The 27672-nt window shown below is 44.8% G+C and overlaps 1 protein-coding gene across 1 annotated transcript in view; it reads right to left on the reverse strand.

Moving 5' to 3' along the window:
• LOC126187943 (dynein axonemal intermediate chain 4) overlaps window positions 1-27030 on the reverse strand; it is a 57006-nt gene extending 29976 nt beyond the window's left edge. Inside the window, exons 1-3 of the mRNA XM_049929359.1 lie at window positions 26962-27030; window positions 11263-11742; window positions 3894-4412 (exon numbers count right to left, since the gene is read on the reverse strand). Of these exons, the coding sequence (XP_049785316.1) occupies window positions 3894-4412; window positions 11263-11742; window positions 26962-27030 (1068 nt within the window). The remainder of the gene's footprint in view (window positions 1-3893; window positions 4413-11262; window positions 11743-26961) is intronic.
• Between the last annotated feature and the right edge of the window lie 642 nt (window positions 27031-27672).

The raw sequence follows: 27672 nt of genomic DNA on the forward strand, positions 1-27672 counted from the left end.
CGGTGGGCAAAAAATGTAGACACTAAAAATCGAAAAAACATGGAGCCGTTCACGCTGGACGAGAAACATCACTAACACTAGGCGACACGGTGCACATAACATGGATGATGGCGACGGCATGTGAACGGTGGTGGCGTGACGGCGAACAACACTACACACAAACGAAGGCACACACACGAAACACTGACGGCGATGTCTCCGGCGCGCGAATGTTCACTGAGCGTGTACGAGTCCGGGGACCTGCCAAGAGAGGAGGAGGAGGAGGAGGAAGGGGAAGGGGAATGGGAGAGGGGAGAGCAGAGATGCCATGGGCAGAGGAGAGAGGGGGAGGGAGGAAGTGGGAGGGGAAGCCCGGGGAAGAGGGGTGGAGGGAGGGGGGAAAGGAAAGAGAAGGGAAGGGAAGGGAGGGAGGGAGAGAGGGAGGGTGCCTAAAGGAAAGGACACAGGAAGTGGGGGGGAGGATCAAAGTTGATAGGAGGGGTAGATGGAGGGGAGGAGGACATCATCAGGGAGGGGGAGCTGGCGGAAGCCACCTTGGGAGAGGGTAAGGAGGGTGGAGAGATGGAGACCGGGTGGGACGTGGGAATACAGGCGCGGCAGCGGGCGGGGGTGGGAGAGTATCAGGGAGACTAGCAGGTGAGGAGGATCGAGTTTACGGGAGGTGTACAGGATCCGCATCCTTTCAAGGAAAAGGAGGAGGTGGGGGAAGGGGACGAGATCGTACAGGATCCGCATGGGGGAGGGGAGACGGATGCAATAGGCGAGGCGCAGAGCATGGCATTCAAGGATTTGGAGGGATTTGTAAAAGGTAGGGGGGGGGGGGGCGGAGATCCAAGCTGGATGGGCATAACAAAGGATAAGGCGGATGAGGGATTTATAGGTGTGGAGGATGGTGGAGGGGTCCAGACCCCACGTACGGCCGGAGAGGAGCTTGAGGAGACGGAGTCGGGAGCGTGCCTACAATGATCGCCTGGGTTTTGGAGGGATTGACCTTGAGCAACCACTCGTTGCACCAAGCGGTGAACCGGTCAAGATGGGATTGGAGAAGGTGTTGGGAGCGCTGCAGCGTGGGGGCAAGGGCAAGGAAGGCGGTGGCATCGGCAAACTGGAGAAGGTGGACGGGGGGTGATGGCGGCGGCATGTCCGCTGTGTACAAAAGGTACAGAAGGGGGGAGAGGACGGAGCCTTGGGGCACACCGGCCTAGGGGAAAAAGGTGTAGGAATCTGTGTTATGAATGGTGACATAGGAAGGACAGCGGGAGAGAAAGGAGCCGATCAGACGGACGTAGTTAATGGGAAGGGCGAAGGTTTGGAGCTTGAAGAGGAGACCGGAATGCCATACGCGGTCATAAGCACGTTCGAGGTCCAGGGAGAGCGTCCACATATTGGGATTCTGTTATTAAGGAGGCTGTTGAAATAAGAATGAGCGAGAAAACTTAAACCTCGATAGCGGATATTATCTGAGCGGTGCGTGGAAACGAGCGCTCGATGCAGAGAAGCAGCAGAGACATTCCTTGCAATGTTTACGTTCCCACGGAAGCCGTGGCGCCACCAGCACAGACACTAAAACCGTCTGCGACAGCAGCACGTAATCGCCGACCAATCACAAGCCGTCCACGGACTATATATGGCCAAGACAGCTGCAGTGAAGTCAGTCTGACGATGACGATGGAGGCTATCGTCAAAAGCTCGAGATTTTATCCCGAATTGGCGCGACAAGAAAAACGAGAATGTTTCACATGTCAGTGCCATCGCGAACGACATCGTTTTCAAAGGCGTTGGTCGTTGCGGGTAAGTTCCTTTCACGAAATATCAAAATTAAAATGGCTCGAAGCACTATGGGACTTAACATTTGAGGTCATCAGTCCCCTAGACTTAGAACTACTTAAACCTAACTAACCTAAGGACATCACACACATACATGCCCAAGGCAGGATTCGAACCTGCGACCGTAGCAGCAGAGCGGTTCCGGCTGAAGCCCCTAGAACCGCTCGGCCACAGTGGCCGGCCACGAAATATCACTCTCCAACTTTGTCCTCCGAACGCGAAAATATTTTATTGGCAACCGTCTATATAGGGAGAAATGATCATTGTAATAAAATAAGATAAATCAGAGGTGGAGCATAAAGATTTAAGTGTTCGTTTTTCCCGCAGGCTGTTCGATAGTGGAACGGTACAGAAAGAAAGTGAAAGTCTTTCTGTGAACCCTCTGCCAGTCACTTAAGTGTGAACTGTAGAGTACTCATGTAGATGTAGATGTAGACGTAGACATATCCTTCAATATATCATGTAAATGGCTGGCTAAGCTTAGCAGTTGCTGCAATAGACCGAAAAGTGCTTCAATACTCACTTTGCAGCAGTAAACGAACTAACAGACAGCACAACACAACAGTAGCTATGTATGCAATGGATACCGCACTGCTGCAGCACCTACATTGTATTATTATTACTATTATTATTATTAGGGGTAATTGTCAAACACAAAGCAATCGCACCGTGAAGAAGTCCAAGCTAGAAGTAAGAAGCCCAGCAGTCAAGTAATTTACAATCAGTATACCTAAGCATAGCGCACACATTTTAATGTGGTTGATTTTAAATGGGGTTCAGGGTATGAGTGAGGCAAGTGACGCTAGGGAGAGCAGAGTCGTAGAGGAGGCATGGTTGGTAAGAAGTGTCTTTTCTCACTGTGGATAATCGGCTTTGTTTTACAATAAGGGGCTTTAGGTAGCATTCACCAGGCTCTAAGAATTGCTTCATCGTTCTATAAAAATGGTTGTTAGAAATAAGCAATACCAATTGCCTCATTGACTCATTAGTTTGCGGTTTAATAAGACGCCTACGAAAACTAAGTATCATTTAGTGTTAGTCATTTTAAAAGTAACAAAGAAACTTATTTTTCATTCTAAAGTTTGCTTACACGTTAATGTTGATAATGATGAGGGCTACACTCATGGGTAATGGTCTCATAAAAGTTGGGAAACACTGGCTCAATACATGAAATTTTGAAGAAGATATCTACATCTACATCCACATACATACTCCGCAAGCCACCTGACGGTGTGTGGCGGTGGGTACTTTCAGTACCTCTATCGCTTCTCCCTTCTATTCCAGTATTGTATAGTTCGTGGAAAGAAAGATTGTCAGTATGCCTCTGTGTGGGCTCTAATCTCTCTGATTTTCTCCTCACGGTGTCTTCGCGAGATATACGTAGGAGGGAGCAATATATTGCTAGACTCCTGGGTGAATATGTGTTCTCGAAACTTCAACGAAAGCCCGTACCGAGCTACTGAGCGTCTCTCCTGCAGAGTATTCCACTGGAGTTTATCTATCATCTCCGTAACGCTTTCGCGATTGCTAAATGATCCTGTAACAAAGCGCGCTGCTCTCCGTCGGATCTTCTCTATCTCTTCTATCAACCCTATCTGGTACGGATCCCACACTGGTGAACAATATTCAAGCAGTGGGCGAACAAGTGTACTGTAACCTACTTCCTTTGTTTTCGGATTGCATTTCCTTAGGATTCTTGCAATGAATCTCAGTCTGGCATCTGCTTTACCGACGATCAACTTTATATGATCATTCCATTTTAAATCACTCCTAAGGCCTAGTCCCAGATAATTTATGGAATTAACTGCTTCCAGTTGCTGACCTGCTATATTGTAGCTAAATGATAAAGGATCTTTCTTTCTATGTATTCGCAGCACATTTCACTTGTCTACATTCCCTGCACCATGCGTCAAATTCATTGCAGATCCTCCTGCATTTCAGTACAATTTTCCATTGTTAAGATACGCTCTACGTCTTTTGGTGTTGGGGATCTACAAAACTGTCACCGAGTTCGGTAATTAGCTGGAAATGGACTCGGATACCAGCAGAAGATGCTAGTGGTGCACGAGAGCGAACCTGGAGATGCGGCCCTCCTGGTCGGCGGCGAGCAGATCCTCCAGCTGCTGCCCGCCCTCGTCGGCGTCTGCGCGCGGCAGCCACTCGACGTGCCAGACGGGGGCCCTCACCGGCGCCGCGCCGCACGCCACCACCCTGCAGACGCCGCCGGCGGCGGACACGTCCACCAGGGCGACGGCGCCGTCGTAGAAGCCGACGGCCAGCAGGTTGGGCGCCGCCGGGCAGAAGCGCAGCGACGACACCTCCGCGCCGAAGCCGTAGGCGCGCTCCGGCTCGGCGGGGTTCTTGACGCACCAGATGCAGACGGCGCCGCGGCCCCGGCCGCCGCCGCCGCCGCCGCCGCCGAAGTGGAACTTGCCGTAGGCTGCGGCCAGCAGGTCGCCGCACGCCGCGCTCCAGCACAGCGCCGACACGCTGCGCCCGCTCGTGCGCTCGCACTCGAACACCCACAGCGGCCGCACGTGGTAGCGGAAGCGCGGGCCGCCGTCTGCGTCCGCCTCCGTCAGGCCCTGCACGGGCGCAGCTAGGGTGACCGGACGCCCGGATTAATCCGGACATGACCTCCTTTTTAGCTCTTTGTCCGGGGTCCGGGCGGATTTTTACAGTGTCCGGCTTTTTCGCAAAGTTGAGCATAATACAGTTAAATTTACAATTCGTCCCGTTCTATTGCTCTTTTCTAAATTACCTTCATTATCAGAATGAAATGTTCACTCTACAGCGGAGTGTGCGCTGATATGAAACTTACTGGTAGATTAAAACTGTGTGCCGGACCGAGACTCGAACTCGGGACCTTTGCCTTTCGCGGGCAACTGCTCTACCGACTAAGCTACCCAAGCACGACTCACGCCCCGTCCCCACAGCTTCACTTCTGCCAGTACCTCGTCTCCTACCTTCCAAACTTTACAGATACTCTCCTGCGAACCTTGCAGAACTAGCACTCCTGAAAGAAAGGAGGAGAGCTTCTATAAAGTTTGGAAGGTAGGAGACGAGGTACTGGCAGAAGTGAAGCTGTGGGGACGGAGCGTGAGTCGTGCTTCGTAGCTCAGTCGGTAGAGCAGTTGCCCGTGAAAGGCAAAGGTCCCGGTTTCGAGTCTCGGTCCGGCACACAGTTTTAATCTGCCAGGAAGTTTCAAATCAGCGCACACTACGCTGTAGACTGAAAATTTCATTCTAGAAACATCCCCCAGGCTGTGGCTAAGCCATGTCTCCGCAATATCATTTCTTTCAGGAGTGCTAGTTCTGCAAGGTTCGCAGGAGAGCTTCTGTAAAGTTTGGAAGGTAGGAGACGGGGTACTGGCAGAAGTGAAGCTGTGGGGACGGGGCGTGAGTCGTGCTTGGTAGCTCAGTCGGTAGAGCACTTGCCCGCGAATGGCAAAGGTCCCGGGTTCGAGTCTCGGTCCGGCACACAGCTTTAATTTGCCAGGAAGTTTCTTACCTTAACTACTGACACGAAGGCAGTGTTAGTAGGTGACACCAGGATCGTCGATGTTATCGTTGATCGACCTGTAAGCTAATGCAAATATCGATTATTTAAAATTTTCGTTTCTTATCTTCGCTTTGTATTGGCTTGGCTTCCTGTAGCGTGCGTGTCATTTGTGAGTGTAATTTTTAACCGAGTGAGCTACGTAAAGTATTTGGCTATGCCTAAACCAAAGTGTACATTTTCTGATGTCCTTTCCTGCAAATAGCCGGCTTTCAAGAAAGGGAGAAATGAATTTGACGCGGAATGTAAGATATGTGGAACTGGAACGTACGTCTCAGTGGCCAATAAAGGTAAGAAATAACTCGACAGATTAACTGTCATCGTTTTATTTCATTGTTTCATAGTCATTCAATTTATTTGTACTCGGAAGGTTAAAGTGCAGTTCACATGTCGTCAGCTGCTGCTTGAATTGTACATGTTGGTAGCAGTGCGTCTAATGAAGGGAGGGCATTTAGTCTTACGTTTTTCGCTTTGTAAACAATTCCGTGTGGTTGTCATAACAAAACAATCGACGCCATACCGTCACCACAATCAATGTTTTTAATTTTTTTTTTCTTTGTATTGCTTAGTTAACCACCACCTGGCCATCAGTAACAATTAACTACTAGTTTTACCGGTAATTCCTGGCAGTCACGTGACTTGTCCAAAGCTGACTGGTGGTATTCTCATCTGCAGTTGACCCGTTTGATGTGTCCTCTTTTTTTCTTACTTTGTCCTCCTTTTTGAAGCTGTTTGTCTTCGTTTTTAAACAAATGCGTCTGGTCACCATAGGCGCAGCAACATTGCGTTCAGGCGGACAGAAGGGAGACACAATAGTGACGGAAACTTCTGTTACGATACTGAACTATCCCTTCCCCGTGTACTACAATGACGGAAATAAAAGTCGCAACACCAAGAAGTAGTTGTGCAACCTATACGAAAGTTGGTAGGCGTGATTCTACATCTGCAAAATGATGTCTATTCAAATTTCGCGAAATTTCTGCAGCGTAGCAACATTTGGGGCCGTCCACATGAGATTCTCACATTTTTGGATACTTGAAGAAAGACATTCGTGGCGTCAATCTTATTCGGACGAAGAGGTGCAGGCCTGGGTACAATTATGATTCTGTTGGCAACTGCAAACATTTTTCCATGAGGGCTTTGATCGCCTTGTCCCACAGTGGAATAAATGTATTAATGAACAGTTTAGTTACCTTTTGCTACCTGTTCTTTTTATTTGACTGTTCTTCATACATCGAAGTCAACAAAATATTTGAAATTACGTGGAAAGATCTCGTTGAAACGAAAAACGCCTATGTTTCAATGATTACCACCGCAACTCGCGCATCATATCCGTGCCACTCTCTCCCCTACTTCCGACGATACAAAACGAGTTGGCTTCCTTTGAATTTTTTTTTCAGTGTCCTCCGTGAATTCAATATGGTAAGGAATTCATCCCTCGCAGCAATACTCCAGAAGACGGCGGAGAAGCGTGGTGTAAGCAGTCTCTTTAGCAGATTTGATGCGTCTCCTAAGTGTTCTACCAATAAAATGCGGTCTTTGGCTCGCTTTATTCGCAACATTGTCTGTGTATTGATTTCAGTTTAAGTTGTTCTTTATTGTAATCGCTAGGTGTTTAACTTGCCTATGGTGAGTGATAAGGGGCGGTCTGAAAGTATTCAGCTTGAAGAGAGACTTCTCAGCGTTTGTAGAAGTTTTATTTAGGACGACTGTTTTCGGTAAACAGAGTTGCCATCACGTGATCTGCGAATAGTGCTTATGAAGTGTAAACCATGTTACTTTATGAAAACTAGCGTACACGTCATAATTATAATACATAAACGAGCGAATCGAAAGTTATAAGCGAAAATCGTTCTCACATCTCTGACAGTGGAATACTGTACTGGTGCTGATGACGCTAAGATTGTAGAGTAGGCTGCTTTCAGAGATGGTAGTACGGACCAAAACAAGAAAAAAGGTCTCGTAAACATGGGCTCTAAAATGCAAACCTTAAGAGCTATGAGCACTTAATCAGTAAAAGAGATTTGTTTCACAGTAGCGAAGATGAACATGTGCTCGTAGATCCTCAGGCATGTATTTTAGAGATCTCAGAACGGTTTTCGCTTATAGCTTTCGACTCGCTCGTTTCCGGTACAGGGACCGTTGCCTCAAATTGATGCGTTTATTTTTCTCCAGCACCCATGAATGTTTGATTTCTGGACATATATATATACAGGGTGTTACAAAAAGGTACGGCCAAACTTCCTCACACACAAAGAAAGAAAATATGTTATGTGGACATGTGTCCGGAAACGCTTGATTTCCATGTTAGAGCTCATTTTATTACTTCTCTTCAAATCACATTAATCATGGAATGGAAACACGCAGCAACAGAACGTACCAGCGTGACTTCAAACACTTTGTTACAGGAAATCCTCCGTTAGCGAGGATACATGCATCCACCCTCCGTCGCATGGAATCCCTGATACGCTAATGCAGCCCTGGAGAATGGCGTATTGTATCACAGCCGTCCACAATACGAGCACGAAGAGTCTCTACATTTGGTACCGGGGTTGCGTAGACAAGAGCTTTCAATTGCCCCCATAAATGAAAGTCAAGAGGGTTGAGGTCAGGAGAGTGTAGAGGCCATGGAATTGGTCCGCCTCTACCAATCCATCGGTCACCGAATCTGTTGTTGAGAAGCGTACGAACACTTCGACTGAAATGTGCAGGATCTCCATCGTGCGTGAACCACATGTTGTGTCGTACTTGTAAAGGCACATGTTCTAGCAGCACAGGTAGAGTATTCCGTATGAAATCATGATAACGTGCTCCATTGAGCGTAGGTGGAAGAACATGGGGCCCAATCAAGACATCACCAACAATGTCTGCCCAAACGTTCACAGAAAATCTGTGTTGATGACGTGATTGCACAATTGCGTGCGGATTTTCGTCAGCCCACACATGTTGAGTGAGAAAAGTTTACAATTTGATCACGTTGGAATGAAGCCTCATTCGTAAAGAGAACATTTGCACTGGAATGAGGATTGACACATTGTTGGATGAACCATTCGCAGAAGTGTACCCGTGGAGGCTAATCAGCTGCTGATAGTGCCTGCACACGCTGTACATGGTACGGAAACAACTGGTTCTCTCGTAGCACTCTCCATACAGTGACGGAGTCAACGTTACCTTGTACAGCAGCAACTTCTCTGACGCTGACATTAGGGTTATCGTCAACTGCACGAAGAATTGCCTCGTCCATTGCAGGTGTCCGCGTCGTTCTAGGTCTTCCCCAGTCACGAGTCATAGGCTGGAATGTTCCGTGCTCCCTAAGACGCCGATCAATTGCTTCGAACGTCTTCCTGTCGGGAAACCTTCGTTCTGGAAATCTGTCTCGATACAAACGTACCGCGCCACGGCTATTGCCCCGTGCTAATCCATACATCAAATGGGCATCTGCCAACTCCTCATTTGTAAACATTGCACTGACTGCAAAACCACGTTCGAGATGAACACTAACCTGCTGATGCTAAGTAATGATGTGCTTGATGCTAGTACTGTAGAGCAATGAATCGCATGTCAACACAAGCACCGAAGTCAACATTACCTTCCTTCAATTGGGCCAACTGGCGATGAATCGGGGAAGTAAATACTGACGAAACTAAAATGAGCTCTAACATGGAAATTAAGCGTTTCCGGACACATGTCCACATAACATCCTTTCTTTATTTGTGTGTGAGGAATGTTTCCTGAAAGTTTTGCCGTAACTTTTTGAAACACCCTATATATATATATATATATATATATATATATATATATATATATATAGTGTGTGTGTGTGTGTGTGTGTGTGTGTGTGTGTGTGTTTTGCAGGAGGAAGTAAAAACATTTTCTAAAAAACAGAAAGAACGTAGTAATCGTATGGAGGTAAAACAAAACATTAGGTTAAAATAGACAACATGTTGTTAGGACTGCAACGTAAGTCATATTACATAATCCTATCTTTGTAAAACGTCACGTATAAGAGAAAATAATAGGACAGTAATTTTTATTAACAATATGCCTGCACGGCTGGCAACTATTTGACGACGAAACTGAGAGAGAGAGAGCTTATGTGTTCATTTCATAGTCAATTGCAAATATAAATATGCAGTATTAATGAAAATGTGATAACGGATATACAGTTATAAAATTATATTGGTAGCTGGTGGAAACTAAAATACTTTCCAAAAGCAAAAAGGACATACGCAGTCATATGGAGGTAAAACACTACGTTATAAAAGACGTACGTCGTTAGGTCTTCTCCCTCAGTCTCATTCCTAAATTTTATCTTTGTACGACGTCAGATACAATAAAGAATATCACAAGTAACATTTATTGGTAATAATCTGCACAACGGAAAACTAGTTGACGACGAGATTGCACATGCATTGTCTAGGTATTTAGTTGGATGGAATACCACGACATTTTCACACTGATAAGCATTATGACCACTGCGCACAACGACGGTGGATGCCTCTTGATGGCCATGCGGGCACGTGACGCGATAACGAAAGTATGTAGGCGGAGCAAACACGAACGGGGGATGACGCTGACGAAGATATGGGCTGCAAGTGGAGAAATCCATTCAGATAAGCGACTTTGACAAAGGTCGCATTGTTATTACGTACAGTCTGTGAACGAGTATCTCGAAAACGGCGAAGCTCATCGAATGTTCACGTGCTACTGTCGTCAGCATCTACGGAGAGAGGTAGCACAGTGAAACTATCACTAGGCTCTAAATGTTTGGACGTCCACGACTCTGCACAGAACGTGTGGTTCGGAAGCTTGTCTGCTCTATAAAGTAGGATAGATGATGATCAGTGGCATCTCTGCAAAATTGTTTCGGAGCACACCGTTCATCGAACATTGTTGAACGTGGAGCTCCGCAGCAGACCCACCCTAAGTGTTGACGCAACGACATCGTCAATTACGATTGCAGTGGGCACGGAACCATAGCGGTCAGCCGGCCGCGGTGGCCGAGCGGTTCTAGGCACTTCAGTTCGGAACCGTGCGACTGCTACGGTCGCAGGTTCGAATCCTGCCTCGGCCATGGATGTGTGTGATGTCCTTAGGTTAGTTAGGTTTAAGTAGTTGTAAGTCTAGGGGACTGATGACCTCAGATGTTAAGTCCCATAGTGCTCAGAGCCATTTGAACCATAGCGGTCAACGTAAACATGTCTGCTTTTCGGGTGAATTATATTTTTGCCACACTAGGTCGACGGTCTTCTCCATGGAATCTTCGAAGTGAACGGCGGTTCGAAACGGGCAGCGCGACGGATGCATGCTGGTGGGAGCAGTACTGTGCTATGGGAGATATTCTCCTGCATTGGCATGGATGGGATCTGTGGTAGTAATCGAAGACAGCTGTGAACCATCTGCATCCCTTCATGGTTGATGTTTCTCCGACGGCGATGTCCTTCAGCAGTATAATAGTCTGGTCTCGGAGCCAGAACCGCGTTACAGTGGTTTCAGGCGCATTATAGTGAACTTATGTTGATTTCTCGACCAGCGAATTCGCCTGATGTAAATCCTACGGAACCCATGTGGGTTGATATCGGACGCCACTAAAGGGCACTCAAATCAGTGGCCCGTTATTTACGATAATTACATGACCTGTGCGGAGACATCTAATGCCACATACCTCCACAACACCAACGGACTGTCGAATAGCTGATACGCAGAATCAGCGATGTATTTCGTTCCAAATACGGACAAAGGGCTATTAAGCAGGTGGTTGGTCATCATGTTTTGGCTCATCAGTGTATATTTATCGTGTAACCGAAATTTAACGAATTTTTTTTAGCGATCGTCTGGAGTACTTCGTACTGTTTATTGTTGAGAGCCGGGCGTACCTTGAAGATCTTCTGCTGGGCACGGAAGACGTTGCTGGCCAGCACGCGCTCGACGGTGGCGCAGGCGGCGGCGAAGGCCGGCTTGGCCGCGATCGCCTCCAGCTGTCGGCGGTGGTCTGCCAGCAGCCGCGCGTCCTCCGCAGCGGAGGAGGAAGACGTGGCCGACGGCCGGGTGTCGTCCGCCTGCGCCTCCTGCTCGGAGCTCCTGCTGCGGCGCGACAGCTGCGAGCGGCGCGACGTGAGCGACGGCCGGCCGCGGGGTCTGGCCGCTGCCGCCGCCGCCGCCGCCGCCGCCGCCGCCGCCTCCGCCGCCCCCTCGCCCGGCAGCTGGCCCTCCATCCGACCGGCGGCCGCGGCGGCCACCGACTCGGCGCCTCCCGCTGCGTCGCGGGCCGCCGCCGCCCGCGCCACCTGCGCAGGCGTCGCAGCGCGCGCGTCGCCGCAGCCCGCCCGTCCACCCTCGCTGGCGGCTGCCGCGTACTACACGCCCTTCCATTTCTCTTTCTCAGTTCATCATACGGACAAAAAACTTCGTTTTCTTCTACCAGACATTAGGGTAGGTGGGGGCTAAGGTGCACAATTAACGCTTTTCTGAAATTGAATATAAACAGTCACAACAGCAATAAACCTTTTTACAGGTTTCGGTCTGATTTAGACCGTCTTCAGACCTCTAAAAAATTTTCGAATATGTATGAGTTCCTAAGGGACCAAACTGCTGAGGTCATCGGTCCCTAGACTTACACACTACTTAAACTAACTTATACTAAGAACAACACACACACACATGCCCGAGGGAGGACTCAAACCTCCGGCGGGAGGGGCAGCCCAATCCGTGACATGGCGCCTCAAACCGTGCGGCCACTCGCGCGGCTCAAACCCATACCGTCATGATAGATTGTGGATGTGGATGTGAAATGAGCAGGCGCTACACCTCCACGGACGCTAACTGGAGCAGTTTGCGTTCGTGGAGGTGTAGCGTATTGAAAGGTAATCCTAGTGGGACCATATAAATTGAGTGGGACTATATACAATGACTGGGAATGCTAGCATAGTTTTAGTGTCCTAACAACATTTATTTTTTCTTTAAAACAGACATAAATGATGCTAAACAAGTTATTGATTGAAACTTCCTGGCAGATTAAAACTGTGTGCCGGACCGACACTCGAACTCGAGGTACCAACTTCGAGTCTCGGTCCGGCACACAGTTTTAATTTGCGAGGAAATTTCATATCAGCGCACACTCCGCTGCAGAGTGAAAATCTCATTGAAGTTATTGATTGAATACCGTAAACAACTAACAGGTGTTTCCAGAACAAGATTTTCACTCATCAGCGCAGTGTGCGCTGATATGAAACTTCCTGGCAGGTTAAAACTGTGTGCTGGACCGAGACTCGAACTCGGGACCTTTGCCTTTCGCTGGCAAGTTTGGAAGGTAGGAGACGAGGTACTGGCGGAAGTAAAGCTGTGAGGACGGGGAGTGAGTCGCGCTTGGGTAGCTCAGTTTGTAGAGCAATTGCCCGCGAAAGGCAAAGGTCCCGAGTTCGAGTCTCGGTCCGGTACACAGTTTTAATCTGCCAGGGAGTTTCAACTAATAGGTGATTCAAGACTACACTGGACAAGGATCCTGGGTGGCAAAGACAGTTTAACTACTGCAGTGAGTCAAGTACTCTGGCCCTAAAATATGTGCATAATGCAATCTGAATTGATCTGACGCTGAGCGGACTTTGACTGATCCAATCTACTATAGTTTCTCTACATAGGTGCAACTGAGAGCAAGTGGCGATTGAGATCTGTATGCCCTGACAATGCCGGAGCAGCAGTACGTTACCCTGTTTGCTTCGTGTGGTAATATAACCTGCAACTGGCGAGATGTGTGCAGTGGAGGTGAGATGTGGATGCGGCACCTGTGAATCGATCGTGGCCACGAAAGACATGCAAAAATCTCACGGTCTAACGATCAGGCTCACATATCGCAATTTACTCTGTACCAGAACTCTGAAATCACGGTACATTTCAGTGTATAACACACCCATTCGCTGGTCGTAACAAGTACCAATTTGTCTCACTTATACAACAGAGCGCACAAGGACACCAAACGTCAAGACCGGTAAACCAAAAACCAATGCCCTCAGTAAACGAGTAGTCCGAGACGTTTGAAGACACACTGTCGGTACAGTTAGAACTTCATCACAGGCTCCCCAGTCTAAACTACTCACAAGTGAAGTCAGTCTCAGGACAGGTCCCAAGCACCAACCACACATGCCTGAGCTTCGACCAGAAGTTGCTTACCAGCCCGAAGTCCTGCACCGGAGTGCCTTACCCTCTCTAAAAAAAAATTACGGTTTTCCCACAAAGTGCACAAACGACACTGCCTTCACGCCGTCTTGAGCCAATCACAGGGCTCTAGAGGCGCTAAATTTCCCCTCCCAAACGACAGCACAAACTCATGTCGTACCAGGGCAAGAGTTAAGAAACATCGGTCTCTGAAAGAAAAGGAAACCGCCAATTACTGGCTTTTTTAAGTTTTCGCAGAGGGAGAAGAGATGATTTTCTCTGACGTCGTGTCACTTCCCATGGCAACAAGCGAACAGATACAGTCTTAAAGATCTTTATCTAAATTGCCTGTGCCTTGGAGCTTGTTAGTCCCAGCTATGAGGTATAATAAAGATTCTATATCTAAACGTTTCTCAGACGCCGGATTTTTCTTATACAACCGAGGTGGCCGGGGGAAGTGGTTCACTGACCTATTTGCACTTTCGGCGAACACAAAAACTTGTGAATTTTTATTATGCGTTGCTCTGCACACAATGCCCAGTTTACAGCTCCACTGAGTAGACGTGTTCCTTCAGACTGTCGCCCCACCCCAGGCCTTCTGCTGGTGCCTTGGCAGGTATCACGGCATTGTTCTGCTGGAGACTTGTCTCAATGAGGGACTGCCCAGTCTGCCCTGTATGGCTGTGCGCCTGTCTAAGGGATGGGCTCACCGCAAATTGACTTCCAACATGCTGTTACTACGAGCTAAGTACCATAAAAATACCTCATGCTTTTAGCGCTCTACCAGGCTCCATCAACGTCTGCTCAGGCCATTAACTTTCTAAAGTCTCGCTCAAGGTGTGTCGGGTTGTAACAAAATATTTAATAATTTTCCATACGCGAAAAATAGGTGAGAGTAACTTGTCCTCTCTCAGTATGCTCCTTTACAGCCACCAACTACTATCACAGTGTGAGTCTGAAGATGGTCTAAGACAGATTGAAGTAAGTAAGGTGACATTAAAAAAACTTTATTGTGGTTGTCACTGTTTATATTCAATTTTAAATGACAAATAAACCACTGTACTCCAGAAAGAAATGTTCTCGAAAATTAACGCTTTTCTGTTTTTCCCTTCTGCTTTTCTGGTTACATGACAATAAAAATTGTACACAGTACACCTCGCAACATACTTAACATCCTACCATAAAAAAAATTGTACACAGTACATGCTCATCATACTTACACCGCACCACAAGTCCAAGATTGATTTATGATGTGTGATGGGGGACCCAAAAGTAACGGGAATTGGGCTGCAGTGGGGAGGGCACCCGTTATAGTCACGCCACCTGACTCTGTGCGAAGTTGTGTCACTGTGAGTGCATCGGTTCGCCTGTGAGATCTTTTTCCATTTCGGTGAAAACGTGATGGCAGATTGTCGAGAGCAAAGCGCGGCTGTCAAATTTTGTTTCCCGTTGGGGAAATCGACCGCGGAAACTTTTGTAATGCTTATTATGACTGCTTATGCGGATGCTGCCCTAAGTAAAACTAGAATCCACTAGCGTTCTCATGTTTTAAAAATGGAGAAATGTCAACTAAAGACCAATACCGTTCAGGACGACCCTCAACATCGAGAAGTGACGAAAACGTTGACAAAATTGATGCCTTCGTTCGCGAAGACCGTCGCCGAACCATTCATCAACTCTGTGAGATGTCTGGAATATCATGAAATTCAGTTCAGAGGATTTTATCCCAAGATCTGCACATGAGAAAAGTTGCAGCCAAATTTGTCCCTCGCTTTCTCACAGACAAGCAAAGGGAGCGTCGACTTTAGGCATGTTTTCAGCTTCAAAATCAGCTCAAAGAGGACCCTGATTTTTTTTTCCAAGGTGATTACTGATGATGAATCGTGGTGCTATGGATACGACCCCAAAACAAAGCCAGTGGAAGACAAGTGGCTTTACTCTTCCCAAAAAAGCTCACCAAGTGAAGTCAAACATCAAGTCAATACTCATTTGTTTCTTCGATTACGGAAGTGTTGTGCACGCGGAGTTCATTCCCCCAGATCACACTGTCAACAAGGAGTTCTATTTTGAGGTTTTGAAAAGATTTTTGGCGCACAGGTGATTGATTCTTCCACCACAACAACGCACCGCCCTACACCACCCTATCCATTACGAAGTTTTTGACCAAAAACGGCATGACATCGATCGATTGTCCACCCTCTCCCCCCCCCCCTCGCCCCCCTATACTCACCGGATCTAGCCCCCTGTGATTTCTTTTTGTTCTCCAGACTCGATTGGGATTGAAAGGAAAGCGTTTTGCTACTGTGGAAGAAGTAAAACAAAAATCGCTGGAAGGCATAAAGAACATCCCCGATAAGTGAATTAAAAAACTATTTAGAAAATTTGAAGGATCCTTTGAAGAACAGCGTTGTGGTCAATGGAGAATACTTTGTAGGTGATTAAAATCTGGTGTAAAAATATTAAGAAATAAAGACGTTATGACGTATTTCCTTTTTTGGGGGGGGGGGGGGTGTCCCTCATCGTATTTAAATGATGCACTATTGTGAAACAAGTCATGAGGTGGTACCGAAAGCGGGGGAGGAGGAGGGGGCGGGAGCAAACGGGGTATCTGCCCTGGGCGGCAATGTCAGGGGGGTACCAAATTTATATTCTTGAAGGAAAAACCTTCTCCCAGAAAGCGCCTATCATACAGCGCACGTTGGTCTATCGATTGTTCATATGACTTTGAAACGCATCCGTGTTGGAATTTGAGCATTTTTTAATACATTCTAGATTGATTTCTGAACGAATCATAAGTCGATTTTTGAATGCGTGCATAGTGTACGTGATGTCTCTGCCAGAGAAATCCCCGTCGCATCTAGAAACAAAAAACTTACTGACAGACAAAAGGGGACACGGCTATACGAGCTAAGACGAATAAACCGGAAAGGGTGGATGCCAATAGCTGTTTGCTTACGTGGCTGAGTGAGTGTGCGAGTAATAAGCGTTATTATAAGCGAAATCCATGGATTCAGACCACCAGAGTGGAAATAAATGACTAACAGGTAAGAAAGATTAGATATTATCTTCTCGGTGTACCCAAAAAAAATGAAAGTTTATCAGAAAATTTTTGCTAGGTCGTCACAATGCTGAGGGGCAGTAGTACAGTTCCCGGTTAGTAGCCCCTTAAGTTCTATCCTCGGAATAGCGCGGAGAACGCGTTGTACGAACACGTAATAACACCTAACCAGAGAATAAACGCGGGATAACTGAACCGGTGATTCTAGCAGGATTAGTGAAGCTAACCGGAGAATAAAGTTTGACAATGGCAGGAATAGTTACACAATTAGTGACGATAAGATTTATTCTTAGAACAAGGAAGGAGAAGAAACGGGGATATCGCACAAATTATATGGAAGAATATAACGATTCGAAATTTATATAAAAATTTAGGCTGCTAGTACTGCTTCTTGATCTCATCGATACTTTGTGAATTATATTCTGGCGTGTTATTTATGTAAATGAGGTAGATAAAAATGACCATTTGTGCCCAAAATAGTCTCACTGACTAGGCAAGTGTTAACAGTTGCTGCAATATTAGAAAGACCTATTTCATTTTATCTAGCAGACAGTTACAAAATAGACGTAATCAAAACGAGAAACCAAACCAGTCTTGGGTACCATTCGTATTAACAGCTTTTTCATTATTAGACAACGACACTTTGATTTTTCATGTAGCAAAATATTTGACGAACATTACGTCTCTCGCAGAAAGGAAAGCACGCCGTGAAAAGCTATAGCAAGATTAGAGAGAAAAAAATGCTGGAACCTAAGGATTGAAGAAATATGAACTGCCTTGCTTGTCTCTTGCCTTTGCTGCTTTTGTGTGTCCTATATTTAATTTTACGTCACACAAAAGAGAAAGTTATTGGCTAATAGGCAATAAATAGTGCACATTTTCTAAAGAATTCTTATTCTCCCAGTCACAAATAATCCCTCCCAGTACATTTAAGGGAGGTAGGATGTCAAACTGTCCGACTGGGAGTAGGAGAAGCACCACAGGACATTTTATAGTTTCCACTGTCCTGAATAGAGGCTTGATGGCCTCCAATACGAAATATGCACATCTCGATTTCACAGAGCGAAATGAGCGCCACTATTAAGTTTCTGCCCTTGTTCGGAAATATCGTAGATCCGGGGCTGATATAAAGATGGCGGTAGTATCGCGTACACAAGGTATAAAAGGGTACTGCATTAGCGGAGATGTCATTCTTACTCAGGCGATTGCGTGAAAAGGTTTCCGACAGCGATTATGATCGCGCGATGGAAATTTACAGACTTCGAACGGAGAATGGTGGTTGGAGCTAGACGCATGGGACATTCCTTTCCGGAAAGCGTTAGGGAATTCAATATTCTCATATTCACAGTGTTAAGAGTGTGCCGAGAGTACCAAATTTCAAGCATTACCTCTCACCATGACCAACGCAGTGGCCGACGCCCTTCACTTAGCGAACAAGAACAGCGGCGTTTGCGTAGAGTTGTCAGTGCTATCAAACAAGCAATACTGCGTGAAATAACCGCAGAAATCAATGTGGGAAATACGAAGAACGTATCCGCTAGGAGAGTGCGGCGAAATCTATCGCCAATGGGCTATGGTAGCAGACGACCGATGCGAGTGCTTTTGTTAGCAGCACGACGTCGCCTGCAGCGCATTTCCTGGGCTAGTGACCATTTCGGTTGGACCCTAGGCGACTGGAAAACCGTAGCTTTGTCAGATGAGTCCGATTTCAGTTGGTAAGCGCTGATGGTAGGTTCGAGTGTGGCGCAGAGCCCACGAAGCCGTGGATCCATGTTAACAAGGCAATGGGCAAGTTGGTGGTGGCTCCATAACGGTGTGGGCTACGTCTACATGGAAAGGACTGGGCCCTCTGATCCAACCGAACCGATCGTTGACTGGAAATGATTATGTCTGGTTACTCGGAGACCATTTGCAGCTATTCATGGACGTTATGTTCCCAAACTACGGAATATTTATGCATGACAATACGTCATGTTATTGGTCCACAGTTGTTTGCGATTGATTTGAAGAACGTTCTCGAGAGTTCGAGCGAATGATTTGGACACCACATCGCCTTAGATGAATTCCATCGAACATTTATGGGACGTAATCGAGAGGCCAGTTCGTGCACAAAGTCCTGCACCGGCAATTATTGACGGCTATAGAGGCAGCATGGCTGGATTTTTCTGCTGGGGACGTCCAATGACATGCCACGTCGGCAGGGGCGATCCTAGAAGTCGGTCAAGGTGAGAGGGGCGGGGGGGGGGGGGTTAATGGGCGGGAGGAGATTTTGGGGAATGGAATATTGCTAAAAAAAGGGGGGGTTGCGGTCCTCCACCGACAAATTGGTAAAATTTGGTGTTGCTTAAAGTAGTTTTTGGCATAATAAGACGCCCATTTTAAGTTAAATGATATTTATTGGTTTCAATAATAAGCTATTTGCCGTTCTTATTCTTTTTTAAAATGTGTTTGGAATGCATTGCAACCTATATGTCAACATAATTATTTAAAAAAAGATTGAATCTGTTGGAGTAATACATTCGCCGATTTCTAAAGTAATTTTATCCAGTGTAATATGATGCCCCATTGGGGGGAGGGGGGAGGGCTATAGCCCCCATAGGGAGGGTGAGCATTCTGCTTGGTATTGGCTAGAGCCCGTTGATGTCACAATGAAGCTGGAACGGGCGACTAGAAATTTAGTCTGTCATGGGGGCTGTGTAGCGTAGTGCAGCAAGGTGATTATACGGCAAATGCGCCGCACCACACACGCTGTGGCGTGTTACTCGTTCATTTGACTTTCGGTTTGGTTCGATACACAGGTGGATAGATCAAGACAAGTGACATGTCAGATGTACCCAAAAGCACTGCCAGCTGATTCTCGAAACACGTCTACCTCCAGACTATTGCTTGGAAGCGTTACAGATGTGGAAGAAGTTTCCTGCTCCCCGGTTACCGTACCCAGATCTTCTTACACCTCAGGACTAAATAAATGATAATGAAGCTGAAAAAAGAACTCGTTTGATGAAGAAGCAGATGCTAACATAGCCTGTTCCAGATTTTTATTGCCATTTACCAGGTAAAGATGGAATCCATAACTACTTCCTCCTTGTATCACATATCTTTATGGTTTACAACTTTGCTTATTGATTCGGATATTTTATCCTTATAAATGTCTTTTTCTTACATAAAAGCAAAATTTTGTTTCGAAAAATAGCACAGAGATTTTATGAGATTTTTTTGTTTGCACACTCCATTTCGGCGAAAAGCAACACATTATTCTTACACTGTAACACTTTGTTTGTCCATGCTGGCATTGGGTAGTAAAGATCACCACGAGATATAATGATATCCCGTCCGCGTCAGGCTCTCGTCTTCACTTTTGTTTCTGGAAACCTAATGTTTTATCAAGGTTTTGGAACTTGCTTGCAATATAGCCTGGAATGTATTTCACGCCATCTAGAAGAACGTCCGAGAATACAGAGTCATCGCAAAATCTGTTAATCTGAAAATTTGGTAATAAATTTTGTTAGACGTTCACATCTTCTGGGAGTTCTCGTACTGGCGATTTATAAACAACATTAGACAGAGCTCACTGGTAATGAAATACAGGGACGCAGAGAACTGAAGTCAGAAGTTGTAGGCCTATTGCGTTATATATTTACGGAATATGTTTCATTTCTATCAAGACAGAATTCCTTCCAAACTTTGATATTTTTTCCCATCCATATCACACGTCACAGCTACAACATACGTATACTCACCCCTCAACTGCCATAATGATACTCTGAAGCAAGCTACTAGTCGTAACTGTGTCGAAATCGTAATTAAACGGGTTGCCTCCACTGTTTACACAACCCACGGATCATGCAGACTTGAACATTGGAATGTGAATCGACTACTATATGCTCCGACGAGTTGTAACATTAGACCATTAATATTCATTGCGTCAAATGTCAAAACTGCGGGTCTCCCTTGGGTAGTAAAATGTTTGTCTTAGCTTTCGCTAAACACAGGATATCTTCGAGAATACCCAGTCTCCATTTAAATTCCTTCGTTCGTTTCTGAAGTGTTGCCCTGCACCCCAAAGGTATTTTTTGCTTTCGCAAATAAGCATGTGCATTTTGCCACAGGGCTCTTTAAGTCACAGCACGGGCAACGTACTCCGAGTTCCACTTTACCCTTTCAATCAACAGACATCGCATTTGCGCCGGTGTAAAACACGCATTGCATTCACTTTTGTGTAATATTTCTTTTCTTTCATGTCAGATGACCTTCTTGCCTGCCTTAACTAAAGAACATAGAGAAAAGCATTTGTTTTACTTCGTAACGCTACATCACATTTTTTAGTGCTGCTTCTTTCTCTGCACTAAGTTTTTTTTTTTTTTTTTTTTGTACTTATTGCTTCGCTGCGTAGTGCACGACCTCTAGATCTCTAAAGAATGAATCTGTTTTCATTGTTCCTGGAATTATTTACCGAGCACTATACAACCACTTTAATTTCTCATTATTAATCAGATAAATAATAGGCAAAAGCGATAAAATAATAGTCACATAAGTCGTTACAATACCTTATTTCGACAGAATTTTTTTAAACGCTCATACCGTTAACGGGATACGATATCATAACCTTCGACATGTCAGGCAGGGATTGTATCCACTTCGGCCTAGGCTATACAGCCACTTGGTGTTATATATAAACAAACTCCGTGTTGCCGAACTGTGTTACTGCGGACAACAATCAGGATCTTTTGCCTTCAATACATTGTATTATACGCTCCAATCTATGAGGGAATAATACGTTTTAAAACCGATTTCGATTACTTGTCTACACAAGAGAAACCTTACTTCACGTCTTGTGCTTGTGTCCACTGATGCACAGCAATTGTCTCTGTGATGAGAACATCTAACGCAGCTTTGTGAAGACGTCAAGTACAATTTTTCTCAAAACGACGGTTGTCTAACGACAGGATCATCGAAAATGGTTGGAATAATTGCCATTTATTGCGATTTGGACTTTATTATAAGGAAAAATGTAATACACAACAAAATAAACTGCAAACTCAAACAGAAATCATTATACAGTGTGTACATAAAGTACGGGAACACTTTCAATTATTCACTGCACCAGGTCCAAACATTGTACAGATCTCATACATGTGTCATTTTGAAGACGAACCCTGGACCTTTTTTTTTTTCATGTAAAGCGTCACAGCGTAGTTCGGTAATTTTCCGATAGTCAGTGCTAGCCGCAAATATGGTGAGTTCAGGTAACGGAGCGAGCTTCCTGTGTGTTCCTGTGAGTTCATGAAATGGCCTCCCCGATCACCAGATCTCACTCCGTATGACTTTTCTGTGGCGACACATTAAAGATCTGGTGTATGTACTGCCTCTACCACGTGCTGTAGCAGAATTCCGGGAGAGAATACTGGAAGCGACAGCCACAGCCGAAGATGCCATGCTGGGACGGGTATGGCAAGAATTCGATGACAGTATTGACGTCTGCCGGGTCACTCATGGTTCGCATATCGAATGTTTGTGTAAAGAACTTTCGGAGTTTCTCTTCAAAATGCAATATGTACAATGTTTATTTCTTGTAAAATAAATAATTGAAAGTGTTCCTGGACTTTATGTACACCCTGTATTTGTTTGGTAACTGCATCTACTCGATATAACTTCTTTTTAATATGTGTAATGCGGTTACGTGGGCGTCTTTCGCTGCAGTTCAGTGTAAAAAAGAATGACTCGTAGCAAAGACTAGTGCAAAAGACTATCGTAAAAACTGTCAGAATGTTATCATATTTTTCGATGTCAACAAGAATTATAAGTTTAAGCTAATTCGTTCGACAATACAGTGGGAGAATGGATTTATGATCCACTGAACAAGCAAACAATTAACCATCTTCTGTGAAGAACCCGACGGAATGCTGACTAACAACCTCGAAGACCACCAATATCTAGACAAGTAACTCTCCCTTTCATTTTAAGGCATTTTCCAGTTCCTGCCTTGAAAATGACAGGGGTTTACTTTGTCGCAATATTGAAGTTTTCGACGAATTTATCTGGCAGCATTCTCACGAGTAATTAGAGCATACAACACGCTGGTAGAAGCTTAATTTCTCTTTTGGCAATGTGTTGATACTTCATACGCTACATATTCGCAATCAGTAAAAGCTAGGAAGTTCTCATGTACTATGTACACAACTGATACGTTGACAAAAACATTTTTAAACCATGAGTCTTTAAAACCAAGAAAGATTATAATTTTATTTTGTTTCAAATTCTACATCGTAATACCATCTGCTATCCGAGTCCATGTCCGAACCATGTGACTGTAAATTTAAGATGATGGGTTCTAGGCTTTTATCCGTCTCCACCTCCCTGTCAGAGTCTTGTGCCCCCGCTGAACGGTGATGCAGTCTGTTGCTTTATGCACAAGCGTTTCAGTGTCTATTATCTTGAATGGTTTTTTTTTCTTCACATAGCTTGTAACCTGTGCGCAAATTAATTCTGTCGGGTTATACTGCCACCAATATGTGGGTAAAAGCAAAACACTGTGACGCCATTCGCATGCAAGAAAGACAAACTTGTATATCCTGTCGCGTGACTTGTATAAATTAAGGAGTTGCATGATTCCAGCACGAGTGTGGCTTATATTGTCCGGAATATTTTTGTTTTTCAGCCAGGGCGCAATATCCCCTTTCCTGGCGCTCGTAGTTGGTCTTTTCTCTACAACAGCTGAATGATAACTGGCGTGGTAATTACGATAACTGACTTCGAAGCAAGGTATGGCAAAAATTGTGCAGTGAACCACTTCTTGAAAGGTAGTCACTATTTTCTTTCTTACAGCTAAATACATGTTTATTCTCAGGAACCAAACTAGAAGAAGAGTCAGCATGCAGAATAAGTATCTGAGAACCTTTCCCTATGGGAACTATAAAACCGCCAGTACCATCACTCATTTTTCCAGCAGGTATTCAAGGAATGATTCTGATTCACAAATGTTTCATCAAGGTAATACACTGTAGAACTACTTCCTCCTCTTGTATCGTGCTCTTTATAAGGTAAGTAGTTCGTGCTGCTTCTATGTCACTTCTTACATTTAAAAACTCACTTCTTAACGGTTCTGAAAACAATGTCTTTTAAAATTCTTTTCAGTGGCGAAGCACTACCTTTGAAGCTAATTTGCTCACGTATAATTGTAACAAGTTTTTGTGATGTCGGGGATTCCCTTCTTATATACATTTCAAACATGGAGCGCTTTATAATGTTGTTGTCAAAAGCACGTACTTGTTTTACAGGTTTATTGCGATTTCCATACTTTCCAAGCGATTCGAAGACAAGTTTTCCTGAGGTATCGACAGCTCCAACACTTGGTTTACTATTCTCTGTTCAGTTCTCTTGCGGAAACGTGCTTCTACAGCTCGTTCTTGAGTCTTCAAAATGCCAGAAACAGAAGTCTCGTTTTCAAATTCATATTTGAATAAGTTATAAATGCGGGGCATAAACCCCCTCGACTGCGTCTGGAGTAATCTACATCTGCATCTACAAGATCACTCTGCACTTCACAATTAAGTGCCTGGCAGACGGTTCATCGAACCACCTTCATGCTATTTCTCTACGGATCCACTCTCGAACAGTGCGCGGGAAACACGAATACTTCAGTCTTTCCGTGTGAGCTCTAATTTCTCTTATTTTATTGTGATGATCATTCCTCGATATGTTGATGGGCGCCAACAAAGTGTTTTCATACTCTGAGGAGAAAGCTGGCGACTAATATTTCATGAGAAGATCTTGCAACAACAAAAAACGCCTTTATTTTGATGACTGCCACCACAATTCGCATATCATATCTGTGGCAGCCTCTCCCCTATTTCGCGATAAGGAGCTGCCCATCTTTGAACTTCTTCGATCAATCCTGTCTGCTGTGGATCCTAGACTGGACAGCAGTATTCCAGGAGAGGGCGGAAAATCGTGGTGTAAGTTGTCTCTTTGTTAGATCTGTTGCATTTTCTAAGTGCCCTACCAGGAAATCACAGTCGTTGGTTTGCTCCCCACACAACATTATCCATGTGATCGTTGCAACTTAACTTATTCTTAATTGTAATACCTAAGTATATAGTTGAATTTACAGCCTTTAGATGTGTGCGTTTTATCCCGTAAACCGAAATCTAGCGGATTCCTTTTAGTACTCATGTGGATGACTTCAGAGTTTTCATTAATTAGTGTCAGTTGCCACTTCTCTGACCATACAGACGTCTCTTATATAAACAGTTTTGCAATTTGTTTTAATCATCTGATGACATTATAAGGCGGTAAATCACAGCATCATCTGCAAACAGTCTAAGAGGGCAGCTGAGATTGCCTCCTAAATCGTTTAGTAAATCAGTAATAGCAGAAGACCTACAACACTTCTTTGCAAATGCCAAATAGCACTTCTGTTTTATTCGATGTTTTTCCGTGGATTACTACATTTCCGACAGGAAATCACGAATCCAGTCGCCCAACTAAGACGACACTCCATACGCACGCAATTTAATTACGGTTGCTTTTGAGGAACTTCGCGTTTATTGCCGTCACATGACATGTTGTTGTTGTTGTGGTCTTCAGTCCTGAGACTGGTTTGATGCAGCTCTCCATGCTACTCTATCCTGTGCAAGCTTCTTCATCTCCAAATAACTACTGCAACCTACATCCTTCTGAATCTGCTTACTGTATTCATCTCTTGGTCTCCCCCTACGATTTTTACCCTCCACGCTGCCCTCCAGTACTAAATTGGTGATCCCTTGATGCCTCAGAACATGTCCTACCAACCGATCCCTTCTTCTAGTCAAGTTGTGCCACAAACTTCTCCCCAATCCTATTCAGTACGTCCTCATTAGTTATTTGATATACCCATCTAATCTTCAGCATTCTTCTGTAGCACCACATCTCAAAAGCTTCTATTCTCTTCTTGTCCAAACTATTTATCGTTCATGTTTCACTTCCATACATGGCTACACTCCATACAAATACTTTCAGAAACGACTTCCTGACACTTAAATCTATACTCGATGTTAACAAATTTCTCTTCTTCAGAAATGCCTTCCTTGCCATTGCCAGTCTACATTTTATATCCTCTCTACTTCGACCATCATCAGTTATTTTGCTCCCCAAATAGCAAAACTTCTTTACTACTTTACGTGTCTCATTTCCTAATCTAATTCCCTCCACATCACCCGACTGAATTAGACTACATTCCATTATCCTCGTTTTGCTTTTGTTGATGTTCATCTTATATCCTCCTTTCAAGACACTAGCCATTCCGTTCAACTGCTCTTCTAAGTCCGTTGCTGTCTCTGACAGAATTACAATGTCATTGGCGAACCTCAAAGTTTTTATTTCTTCTCCATGGATTTTAATACCTACTCCAAATTTTTCTTTTGTTTCCTTCACTGCTTGCTCAATATACAGATTGAATAACATCAGGGAGAGGCTGCAACCCTGTCTCACTCCCTTCCCAACCGCTGCTTCCCTCTCATGCCCCTCGACTCTTATAACTGCCATCTGCTTTCTGTACAAATTGTAAATAGCCTTTTGCTCCCTGTATTTTACCCCTGACACCTTCAGAATATGAAAGAGAGTATTCCAGTCAACATTGTCAAAAGCTTTCTCTAAGTCTACAAATGCTAGAAACGTAGGTTTGCCTTTCCTTAATCTTTCTTCTAAGATAAGTCGTAGGGTCAGTATTGCCTCACGTGTTCCAATATTTCTACGGAATCCAAACTGACATATTCATTTGGAAATCACACTAAGACGTTTACATACACACATTCACAGCTACAAGAAAGCAGCATCGACATCTGTATGAATAATTCGGTCGCTCTGTGAATGAAACTGCTTTGTCGCGAAATACGGCAATAGCATAGCACGCGGGAGAGAGATTCTCGCAGTCCAGTTCGTAAGTCGCGGGTAGCCGCTGGGAGAGAGACAATCTTATTGGCTGCTAGCAGTTAATGGTGGGGGATGCGCAGAACGGCTGAAAGTAGGGCGGCCTTCCTACATGACGCGGACTATAACACCATTATTATTGAAACCACAGAGGGCCATACGAAAAGTGCAGGTGTAAGAGCTCAGTCGGAAGACATAATGTATTCTTACATTGAAATAGCTAATAGCTACATCTCAAGAATACGAAAAAATAAGAGCTATTTCCACGAGAAATGAAGCTGTAATATCCAGGAGTAAAAGCTAATAAACCTAAGCAACATAATTTATTACTTTCCTGTACAACATAGTGAATCGTTCACTGTGGTAGTGTAATCGAGTACCATGCGAAAAAAACATTACATTTACATGAATGAATTTATTTTATGGTAATTTTTGAGTTCTAATTATTTTGACTTCACACCTTTTTGCTTGCATCCCTGCTTTCTGTAATGTCTTCCCCAAGCCAGTTTCTAATGTTTGCACTGGACATTGTTGTACTTAGTAGCTTCTTTCTCGAAGGTAATCCTATAAGTTCATTTTTCAAATCTTCTTCATAATCTTCAGTCTGGAAATGAACTGAACATATACGTGAAGTTTTCACAGTCGCTTCGCCAGCGCATTTGCACCGAACCATCCATACACGTTGCAGGTGATCACTTTTGGGAAAACTACGATAAATGATATTTGCCATCTCTCGAGCAGTATTAGTGAATTGTGCCAAGGTGCAATTACAAAGACCCTTGCTCATGATTGATACAAAACGAGTTGTTATCTTTGGATGTACACAATGATTTCCGTGTGAAGCTGAACGCACAGCCACGACAGTCCTCAAATTAACGTTAAAGTGCACAAGGGAGTTTTTTACTCGCCAGAGGCTCCTTTCTCTAAATACCTTGAGTGCGACAACGTCTGGTTCTGCATAGACTGTCAGCATGGCGACACATGGCACACTGACAGTCGTGGTGCCACCTTCAACACTGGACACATTGTCTTTTCAGATGAGTCCCGGTTCTACAAACGGGATCATGGTGGACGTGTCCATCCGTATGCGGAGGGTCCGAGGAATAAGAATGTTGCCAGTTTGTATTCGTCATCGTCATATGGTACCAGCACCTGTTGTTATAGTAGTGAT

Source organism: Schistocerca cancellata, chromosome 1 (assembly GCF_023864275.1).
Source record: "Schistocerca cancellata isolate TAMUIC-IGC-003103 chromosome 1, iqSchCanc2.1, whole genome shotgun sequence".
In the NCBI taxonomy this organism is placed as follows: Eukaryota; Metazoa; Arthropoda; class Insecta; order Orthoptera; family Acrididae; genus Schistocerca; species Schistocerca cancellata.